The 11,314-nt window shown below is 39.6% G+C and overlaps 1 protein-coding gene across 1 annotated transcript in view; it reads left to right on the forward strand.

Moving 5' to 3' along the window:
• The window catches only part of MED14 (mediator complex subunit 14), a 35,423-nt gene extending 24,637 nt beyond the window's left edge, over nucleotides 1-10,786 (forward strand). Inside the window, exons 22-31 of the mRNA XM_051643840.1 lie at nucleotides 357-512; nucleotides 1,075-1,186; nucleotides 1,688-1,819; nucleotides 2,848-3,030; nucleotides 3,712-3,947; nucleotides 4,611-4,790; nucleotides 4,989-5,096; nucleotides 5,533-5,658; nucleotides 6,221-6,410; nucleotides 10,193-10,786. Coding sequence (XP_051499800.1) covers nucleotides 357-512; nucleotides 1,075-1,186; nucleotides 1,688-1,819; nucleotides 2,848-3,030; nucleotides 3,712-3,947; nucleotides 4,611-4,790; nucleotides 4,989-5,096; nucleotides 5,533-5,658; nucleotides 6,221-6,410; nucleotides 10,193-10,266 — 1,497 coding nt within the window. The 3' untranslated portion in view covers nucleotides 10,267-10,786. The remainder of the gene's footprint in view (nucleotides 1-356; nucleotides 513-1,074; nucleotides 1,187-1,687; nucleotides 1,820-2,847; nucleotides 3,031-3,711; nucleotides 3,948-4,610; nucleotides 4,791-4,988; nucleotides 5,097-5,532; nucleotides 5,659-6,220; nucleotides 6,411-10,192) is intronic.
• The last annotated feature ends 528 nt before the right edge of the window (nucleotides 10,787-11,314 follow it).

Genomic DNA, 11,314 nt, shown 5'->3' on the forward strand with positions numbered 1-11,314 from the left:
ACAGCTGATCCTGGGTATACCTTTTCCTTAGTGTTAAGGAAAAAAGAAAAATGTTGGTATTTCAATAGACCAGAGATATTTCATGTTCATGAGCAAGGTTTATTGTTTGGTGGCAATGCAAGACCCCTTTTAAAAAAGAAAAAGGGAATTAAGCTTAAATATCCACTGAGAAGCTCTGTTTATGAATTAATATACTATTCATACTTTATGTAGTGAATTTCCACTTCTAGTGACCTGCCTGTTTCTTATGTGCTGTAGCCCTTAAAGACAGTATGAGAGAGCTCAGCAAATACTGTGCTCATTTATGTAATAAAATTTAAATGGAGAAACTGCTAACAAAAATTATTTTTCCACAGACATTCCTGAACATGTTTGTTGACAGCAATCAGGATGCACGAAGACGGTCTGTAAATGAGGACGATAACCCACCTTCTCCTATTGGAGGAGACATGATGGATTCTTTGATATCACAGCTTCAACCCCAGCAGCCACCACAGCAACCACAACAACAGGTATCCTCCGGGCAAAATAGGAAAGGTTATTGTCTTTCACAACTGCAGGTTTTTTAAGAACTTACGTTCTATAAGGATTAGCAGTAAAAAAATTGAAAGGGAGACTATAAAACTGCTCTGCTGTGGAATTGCCCGTGGGGCAATAGTTATTAATTTATTTTGCTGTTTCTCATTCCAGTGTAAACAGCCCACAGCATGCAAACAGCAGCTTTAGAAGGTCACATGAGACTTGCTGCCTTAGAAGCAAAGGACTGAGGGAGGGAAAACAGCTGTTAAAGATAAGAGCGGAGGCAGGAGTCAGGAGGCTTCACTGTTAATGTGTGGCAGATAAAAAGGAATGAGGTGTAGAGGCATTATGTCTTGAGGAGAAACTGCAGAAAGTCACTGAAAAAAATAGTGAGCTCTGAACAAGGTGAGATAGAGAATCAAACAGCTATGTTGAGGGACCTATAAGGTTCATAGGTGGCAACCAAATACTCTTTAGCATTCTCCTGCACATACTTAACTTCATTGTTTTACAAAATGATAAAAAAATGTTGTTGTCCTGTGTTGACAATTTCAGCCATTTGCAAAACAGGCAGGAGCATCGGGAGCATATCCTCTGACTTCACCACCCACCTCCTATCACAACACAGTGACTCCGTCTCCATCTATGATGCACACACAGTCACCAGGTAAGATGGCTGAGAGTTTGTGTGCTAATCATGTACATGTAATCATGTTTTAGAAAGTACATTTTGAAGCTAAAAAAAGCATTCAGTGAAACCATCACCTGCAGCTATGTAATGTTTTGGACTGTTTCATTCTTATGGCTTAAAACTTGCTCAGATCAAAACCTGCTTTTTCAGAAAAAAACTTTATCACCAAAGCTCTGCTTTCTGCTCATAGCTGTATAGTGTAGCAGGGGAAATTATTTCGATTTTGGGAAGGGCTGGCAGGGGGAAATGTCATTTTTCAAGCCAAATATCTTGGAAAGTTTCCTCTGTGTGGTGAATCAATCTGGAAAATATAATGCTCATACATCTACAAAATAGAGCCTTTGAGTGCAAAACCAAATTCTCATTAAGGTTATTTACTATCTCCCTAAAAAGGAGACAGCTGTAGCAGTTGGTAGAAAAAATTATAACAGAAAAATGGGAAATATGTTTGTTGAATGACGTGATGTCTTTGATTAGGAAATTTGCATGCTGCAAGCTCACCTAGCGGAGCTTTAAGAGCACCATCACCAGCATCCTTTGGTCCAACTCCCTCACCTTCCTCTCTTGGAATCACAATGGGACAAACAGCTAACTTTACCAGCCCACATGGTGAGTTCTGTACTGGCAGGTGTCAACATAAAGCCAGGGAGAGCACGTTTGCTTCTTGAGATTAAGTCTTCCAGAGCAGGCTAAAGTTAATTGAGAAAAAAATTGTGTTTTGTAATTGGCTTAAGTAGCTGTTATCACTCATGTGGTGTAACTTTTAACAGTAGTCAAAGGTAGCTGCAATGGCATGTTGGTGTTCCTAACTTACTGTCAGTCACTCTTTTCTGCTTACTAATGTGGGGAAGTTCCACGTGGTCTTCTGACAGAACAATGGCTGCAGCTTTGAATGAGCATTGTCCCTTGTTAGATTAGTTAATGTATTTTCACTGTTCATGTTTCCTGGAAAAATAGCTGGAACAGGTTAGAAATTCTAAAACTTTGTCAGAGTCTAGCTGGTTTGACATACATATATGCAAGCAACATGCCTTTTGGTTGTTTCCTGTTCTGCGTTTTTTTGGAAAGCTGTCAAAACAATTGTTTGTTGTAATCACAGTGGATTGGAAGCCATTCCACAGATCACAACAAATGAACAGTTCAGATTGTGTTTTAGCACACCAGTTTAACTGTCAAGATGAACAAAGAGAGATAGATACAGCAGACTGTTGAAGCTTTTTTGGATCTATCTGTTATAGCAGAGTACAAACCCAAAGATACTTGTGCAGATATAACTGCAAGATACTGAGCAGATAAAGAACAGTCTAGCTGAGGCGTTCATCTGCTAAGGAGCAGTAGAGTCCAAGTCTATAGGCGTGAGCTCTTTTTAGTTTACACCTTGTTGTATGTTGACCATGCTGATTTGCCTTAATGTTCAATTTTATTTTACTTTTTCAAAAACACAACCAGGAAACGCTTCAATCTGTATCTTGATTTTCCCTCCCCCCCCATTACGTTTTTATATGGCTGCAAAATGTAGTCCAAATAGTTCCGGATACTTTCATGCTTTACAGATTTTGGTAAGCCTTGTTGTAGATGTCTGGATTAGAAAACCTTGAACTTTAAAAAAACTCATAACTATCCTGTAACATCTGTAGGTACCATAGACCCAAGTTCACCCTACACTATGATGTCACCCAGTCAGCGTGCAGGGAACTGGCCAGGATCTCCCCAGGTGTCTGGTCCATCACCAGCAGCACGAATGCCTGGAATGTCACCAGCCAACCCTTCCCTTCATTCACCTGTCCCAGATGCCTCTCATTCACCACGAGCTGGAACAAGTAGGTTTCTTTATCAGTTTTATGACTGTGAAAGACTCATGTTTAACATTTCTAGTTTTGTTCTCTTTGATAGTTTTGTGTGTCAGCGTAACAGCCCTTACTGCCTTGTGCAGTGAATATCTAAGGAACTGAAGCCTTTATTCTGCCCTTGTTTAAATATTCTGCAACAAATTGGAAAGGAAGTTAAGTCATACAGCATAAACTTCAGTGGGATTGATACTTCTTGTTGCACCGCAGAAATAAGTCTTTCAGCTATTGAGCTCCATGACTGAGAGAAAGTTCTTAGGAATGAAAGCAATGATAGGCATATTTGCCTGCCCACATGTTAACTTTTCACATCATAGAGTTTTAATGCTGCTCTTGCATGACTAATTTAGCCATTTTTACATCTCTTTGAGTTTTTTGCACAAACCTGGTATCTGCTGGCATGTTGCAGAAAGAGGAAGGGGAATAGGATTTTAACATTACTGAGACTCTTTGCATGGGTGGGAGGTTGAAACTAATTTTTTTACTTGGTCTATCCATTACCTGTCACTAGGCAGCCATATTCTTAAATAAGAAAGGTTAAGGTTTGATCTAGAGAACTCATTACTTGTGTAGTGACAACCAATAAAGTGAACAGATATCTGATGTTTCAGATTAAAGCCTTCCTTACTGCAAGGCCTTTTTTCCTATCAATAGGTTCCCAAGCAATGCCAACTAGCATGCCTCCACCTCGTAAACTACCTCAGCGCTCTTGGGCTGCATCCATACCTACAATCCTCACCCACAGTGCCTTGAATATTCTGCTGTTGCCCTCTCCTACTCCTGGGCTTGTGCCAGGACTAGCTGGCAGCTATCTTTGCTCCCCTCTTGAGCGATTCCTTGGATCAGTTATTATGAGGAGGCATCTCCAGAGGATCATACAGCAGGAAACGGTATGATTCAGATTGTTTTAATATTGACCTGCAAGTATGACTTCACAGCTTTTTTGTGCGTCTGTGCTCCATGTCTTTCAAATCAGGCACAAACTGAAATGCTTAAAAAATACTAAGTACTTGTGCTATACTTCTGCACCTTGCCATCTAAAGGGTCAAAATTTAGAGAGAGCATTTTGTTCTGCTTCTTTTCTACACGAATTACAAGTGGAAAACCTGTTTAGTCGGGTGCAATATGGTAATTGATATGATAGCAGGACTACGACCGGATTTTCTCATGCCATGGCTTCCATGAGTTTAGCATGTCTTGTGGGAGTTAACTGGAACAGCCACAGGGTTACTATGGATGCCACTGCGTGGCAGGAGTGCCCAAGAGGTTAGTTACCAGTTGACAATAACTTAAATAGTCAGTTGTTAATGTTGCTTTAGGGTTTGGGACAGACAGTGTCCACCTTGTCACTTCTTTGGCACTAACTCAGTTACGGAGGAGGAAGCCAGATCTTGCATAAGCTTCATTCTGCAGGCAGTCTTACCTCTCTATAAATAGCATGTTTCTTTCTGGAAAGAGGGCAGATTGATCACTAGAGTTTTGTGAGTGAGTGTTGTGTGTGTTCATGTTATTTAATCAATGACTGGTTGAATGTCATACTTCTTTTTATGCAGTTACAGTTAATAAACTCCAACGAGCCAGGTGTAATTATGTTTAAGACGGAAGCACTGAAGTGCAGGGTTGCTCTCAATCCCAAAACCAACCAGACCTTGCAACTGAAAGTAACACCTGAAAATACAGGACAGTGGAAATCAGAGGAGTTACAAGTTTTGGAGAAGTTCTTTGAAACAAGAGTATGTACTCAAATCATTAACGTTTAAATTTTTGTGCCTTACTTTTAATCTCTGTTGGTGTTTTAAGTGGTTTTGCTGACTGATTGGCTTGTGTATGGGCTGCAAAACATAAAATTAACAGCTGTGCATGGTGGATACCATATTAAAATGTTACAGCTACTATCTAAATAGACAATACTAAACAGTGTCTTTCTTTAGGTCGCAGGACCACCTTTTAAAGCAAACACCCTAATAGCCTTCACAAAATTACTAGGGGCTCCAACACACATCCTCAGGGACTGCGTACACATCATGAAACTTGAGCTGGTAAGTTAACCATTCTATTTATTTCACCAAACTTCTGTTGCTATATTTAAAAAACAAAAAGTGGTCACTTAATGTATAACACACAAGTTACTCTAAATTTATATGTATGTTAGCTTGTTATTTATGTTGCTAAGTTTTCATTCTCCTAGAAACTCCCAACACTTCTCTTTCAAACTGAGGATTTTGGGAAGTGGCAGGCGCGTTATGGCACAACAGGCCCATTCATGTGCTATCTGGAATCCTTCTCACTGTATTCTTGTTTACCATATGCTCAGCTCATTCAGAGTTACTCTGATGTGTGCTAAACCTGGCAACATCTGCAAGTTTAACTAGAGAAATACATTCTACTTTCTAGCACTTCTCTAGTTCATAGCTGTGTATGTCACTGATGTGAGACCTTTGCTGTTCTTTTCTCTGTTCTACTCTTTCTAAACAGTTCCCTGATCAGGCAAGTCAGCTGAAATGGAATGTGCAGTTTTGTTTAACAATTCCTCCCAGTGCACCGCCAATTGCACCTCCAGGAACACCTGCTGTTGTGCTGAAATCCAAAATGTTGTTTTTTGTAAGTAGAGCTACTAGTTTTTAAATGTGGGCTGCATGTCTTTGGAATCATCACCAGTTAGTAGCAAAACATAAGCATGCTGTGTCTGACAACCATATTAGCTAAAAATGTTCTGCCATTTGGAAGATTTGCATCCCTCTCACTTGTAATGAGTTCACACAGCAACTCTTGATGTTTTGTGTTCTGAGAGAGATGTTGACAATATATCCTAAAGTTCAGTTCCCTCTGGGCTGTGGGTTCTTTGAATGCTCAGCTTTTGGGTGTTTTGTTCTTCTTTGAGGCACTGACTGCCTAGATTAAGTGATACATACACAACAGTGTGTATCTGTGGGATAGGGTAGCAGGAACAAAATGTTTAGAACAAATCTATGTTAGTGTCATCTGTGAGGCAATGCCCACTCTAGGGTGCTTTTGATGATAAAGTAGTCTACACCTGATTGATAACTTCTGCTACAGAATTGATGTCTGAAAACAGATGGGATGGAAGTATTTAAGAGCATCTGTAATTGCAGTAAAGTTCGTGATTGTTGGATTTAACACACTTCTTTTGTTTTTCCTGCAGCTCCAGTTAACACAGAAAACAACAGTCCCACAGGAAGCTGTTAGTATTATTGTCCCAATTATTTATGATATGGCTTCGGGTACAACGCAACAGGCTGACATTCCCAGGCAGCAGAACTCTTCTGTTGCTGCTCCAATGATGGTTAGCAATATTCTAAAGAGGTTTGCTGAACTGAATTCACCACGACCAGGTACTGTACATGTCCAGTAGATATATTCTCTTCACCCAGACTTCTGTGACAAATCTCCAGTGTAAAACTAAATCTCTCTTAAGTCTGAATTCTGGTTTCTATCATGCCTCTTTAGTGATTACAAACTCCTGATGTGACAGGCAATACATAAGTTAATAGCGAGTACTGGCAACACAGCAGACATCAGTGCCAGGAGGTTACACTGATGTTTCAGGCTGGTTTTCACTGTTCTGCCAAAGTGTTGGAACACACCTCTTGTTGGCCCAACTCTTGCTGCACAGTAGGAGTCATGCTTTTTTAACAAATGGGCCCAGAATGAGTCACAGGAAGTATGCTATGGTCAAGTGTCAGTTTTCATGGTTAATTTTGAAGTTGTAGAGCTTAGCAGTAGAATATAAAGGGATGTTAAAATAGTTATCAGAACTTGTCCACGTGCTGTGAATAATTAAAAAGTAATTGCAGTGATTGTATACTCCTTTGTGTACGCTAACAAAGGTGCATACAGTTCTGTCCACCAAACATGCTATGAAGTGCTTGAGCTAAATAGGTTGTTTTAAATGTTCATTGGCCTGTAGGTAGTGCACTGTGAGCAGTGTTGTGCTTTGCTATCCCCCTTGTTTGTCTTTCATTATTTTTTTCTTTTTTAATATCTGAAACATGGAAGAACACTAGCAGGTTCTTTGGGCAGCATGTTGTCTCTAAGCAGTGGTTTGGAGTCCTAATATATGGATGGCTCACAAGAACAATTAACTTTCAGTTCTACTGTAGTTATATACTGAAGAACAAAGCCTTTTTGCAATAACCCAGTGAGCAGATTTAAGCTGTGGATCTAGAGGTTGAATTCTACTTCTCATATGTATAATTGTTCATCTCATTGTTATGCAGTAATCTTAACTATGCTTGATGATTTCAATATTTCGATTCCTAGAACAGGAGCAATGTTTATCTTAAATTGGTGTCGGTATGCATATATTTCTGAAAATTGTGATGAGATGAAATTAACATGCATTTTCTGCTTAACTTACAGTATTAGTGTAGGTAAATAGGAGAGAGGGTGTGTGGGGTTACCTGTAAGAGTTCTGTAGGTGACACAGAACTGTTGTTTGTATAGCACTTTTGTTTCCAGATACATCAACTAAACTTCAGGTGTTTCTTTTGGAAGGTGCTTGCTCACTGAGATCCCCTAGTGTGGGGAAGGGTAGATGCTTGTTGTGCTGTTTGTTGTTGCACTGAGTTGTGGTTTATGGTAAATCCTCCCCAAATACCACAGCATAGGGAGTAATTGTCAGAGCCGCTCTTGAATATCCCAGGTGAGATGTCTTCTGATGATCATTAGATAGATCAGAATAGATAATTTTTGTTTGTCACACAAGTTTTTAAGTAGTTTGAGATTGTGGTACAGGGAGCAGAGTATAGACAAGGGAAAAAATCGGTATAGAAAGAGCTTGTGGCCCCAAGCAGGACAAAGAAGAATGTAGCTAGCTGAGCAGAGGACATTTCTAGCGGTCTTTCCTCTGAGTTCTTAAATGAGTCTGTAAGGGTTTAGTTATTTATTTATTTCCAACACCACCACCTAGCCAAATTAGGATCTTCCCTGAGAACACTTAAAATACGATTTCCTGTGTTCTAATTGTCAAACTTTACATTACTATATCTGATAAAAGAGGTCAAGATGCTTTTTCTTTGCCATTGAAAAGTGGTAGGAGACCCAACAGGTGAAAGCAGATAGCTGCAAGACTTCTTTTACAACAGCAGTACGTGGGAGATCCCAGATGCATATCCTTTCTTTTGTGGTGCTATTGTGCTGTACCCAGGATTTTCCTACCTGTGTTAGCTCTCCTGCTGCACTAACTGCAATCTGCTTGGCTAAGTGAATTTTTCACTGTTTCAGTCAGAAAGGAAGAGAGCTTCCCATCATGCACGTCTGATACTACTGGCACTTTCATTGTAACCCGTAATCAGTGTTGCCTCGTTTTGGCTGTATCTTTTTTACCTTTCTCTCTTTGTGAGAAAGTATTTTGTATTCAGATTAATTTTCCTCTTAATAAAATGGTAGTGCCTGAAAAGTAAGTTCTTTTGGAAGAGTTTTCTTTTCAGATCTGTGGGCAAACACATTCTGCTGTGGATAATAGTAAAACCTTAACTCTTTGTGAGTACGCTGTCTTTCTGAGATCACTAGACCAATTGCCTCCCAGGGGAAAAAATGTTTTTGGGAAATAATATGTGAACTGAGGTGGAGTCAATGCCCTGGAATAAGAGCGTTAAACTTAAGCTGTATGTCTACAACCTGCATTATCTAGTGGACATCAATCTGATAAGGAAAAAAAAGTCCCTACAGGTGCTGGAGGTGACCCCTAGAGAGGAGTTCAAGGAACTTGTGATATTTCTTAAAGCACTTCACGACTGAGCATTTGTCAGTGTCTCGTTTTCAGTGATGCAGTGGATGGTATTCAGCCCATATTTGTGGTTTTGATATGACAATCTTTAGAATCCCTAGTTTGGCAGTTAGGATTAATGCATCCAAACAGGATTTGCTCTTCTGTCTTTGCTCACACTGTTGCTCCTTCAGCAACAAATTTCAATGTCTTCTAATTGATGTTTCTTGGAATACACAGGAAAAATTCAGTCGGCAGTGACCAGGGTACGATACTGGCTATTAATTGTATTCTCTTATCAGGAAACAGCAGATGAAAGTCACAGCTGCCTAATGTTTCACCTTTTGTTGTTGTAATTAAATCCTTTTAGTTCCATAGGTTTTAACTTTTTTAAGCTATTTTAGAATGTGTTTGCTTCTTGTTAAAAAATGCTGGTATTCAAAACTTGAGACAGCTGCGGCTGGTTTTTCCTCTCTGTACTAGATCTCAGCTGTTTGACACTGAAGTCCATTTGTTCTGTATTTTATTTGGCAGTTTAAATGTCAAGGGTAGAGCCAGAGCAATTCAGCTGAAAGAAACAGGTTTCTGACTCTTGCCCAGTCTTGGAATTAGAAATATTTCCAAAACTGGGCTTAGGACAAAAAAGTCTTCCAGCTGTTCAAGATCTGAATCTTTTGAAATGTTTCATTTCTGCTCTTAATCAATACAAATAGAACTTGAAAAAGTTGGGGTTTTTTTCTTTATAAGATGTAGTGCTTTTAATGAATAATATGCAGAAAAATTCTGATTGAGAAGGTTTTTTTTATAAGATGCAGTGCTTGTAAATTAATGATATAGAGAAACATCCGTATCGCAAGTGCCGTGTATGATGAATTTATAGCATAGATTTAACCTGACGTTCAGAAGCTACTGAAAGTTAAGAGCTTCTTGCCATTCCTTGACCAATAAGCAGTGGTCCTGCCATGGAAGTTACTGCAGATAAAAACCCCAAATCCTGATGTCCTTGGAGGTGGCTGCGATTTGCGAGTCGCTGTTGCCACTTACAGAACCATAAAATCATTCTGTTTGGAAAAGGTCACTGAGATCATCAAGTCCAACCATTAACCCAGCACTGCCAAGTCCACCACTAAACCATGTCCCTAAGCACCACATCTACATGCCTTTTAACTATCTCCAGGGATGGGGACTCCACCACTTCCCTGGGCAGCCTGTGCCAGTGCCTGACAAGTCTTTTTTTTTTTTTTTGGTGAAGATGTTTTTCCTAGTGCCTGCCCACTCCTGCCCATGCCAGGGAGGAGCTGGTGCCAGCGTGGTTGGAGTCACCATCGCGTTGCTGCCTCGGGAGCTCGTTCGGGTGAGGGCCGGGTCGGTGGAGCGATGCTAACCTGTCTCTTTTCCCTGTTCCAGGTGAATGCACAATATTTGCAGCCGTTCGTGATTTGATGGTTAATCTTACGCTGCCCCCTGGTGGGCGTCCCTAGACACTTTTAAAAGAAGGCTGAAAGTGAGACAAAACCGCAAAAAAAAAAAAAAGTAAAGCCTTCGGTTAAAAGAGGACGTTTTGATTTTACCTTTTTTTTTTTTTTTAAGAGCTAACTATAATAAACTGGCAAACTTTCAGGGATGCACTTTCATCAAATGAGTATCACCACGACTTTTGTATAGTGCTGTTGTATAGTGTGTTTTAATGGGAGACACTTCAGACTAGGTAATAGATTGAAGTATCAGCTTGCTGGTAATAGATTTAATATTCTGTTTTATACTATAAAGATTATTAAAATGCCAAACTTGTTTGTTTTTCTGTTTTTTCTTATGTTTTGGTGTAATAGTCTTTTTTTAAGGCAGGTCTGTCATTTTTGAATACTGTAAAACTGTGACAAACTTTATATTGAAGCTGTATTTTAATATGACTGCTTTGAATCCTTAAACAATTTATTTGGGCTTGTTGTAAACATGTCCCGAAAAAGCAATATTTAATAAACTGGATTAAAAAATCTTAAACTGGATGTTGTAGAATCTTAAACTTTATTCCTCTCCACTATAGCCACTGGCAAGATTTATTGTATTCACACTTGGCAATCTCTTTGTGTAATCTTGTTTCCCCACGCACATGTGCAGCTAACTCAAAGAAAAATCACCTTATTTATTCTGCAGGTTGGATTTGTTCCAACTTACAGAAAAACAGAGTTTGTTAGTTTTTTCTGATTGTATAAATAACCAGTAATGACTTTAAACAATGCTTAATTCCTTACAGTTATAAGGAACTATATCTGTTCCGTCCCAAAAGCAAAGCTTAGTGGAAGAAAGCACCTTTTTTCATCTGTCATGAGCTTTGTAGCTCACAGACAGAATCACAGATTAGTGAGGCTGGAAAAGACCTCTGAGATCATAAAGTCCAACCTATGACCTAACACCACCACATGGTCTAGACCATGGCATTAAGTGCCATATCCAGGCTTTCCTTAAACACCTCCAGGGATGATGACTCCACCACTTCCTGGGCAGTCCATTCCAAGGCAGGACCTTCCT

The sequence above is a fragment of the Apus apus genome, chromosome 1 (genome assembly GCF_020740795.1).
Source record: "Apus apus isolate bApuApu2 chromosome 1, bApuApu2.pri.cur, whole genome shotgun sequence".
NCBI lineage: Eukaryota > Metazoa > Chordata > Aves > Apodiformes > Apodidae > Apus > Apus apus.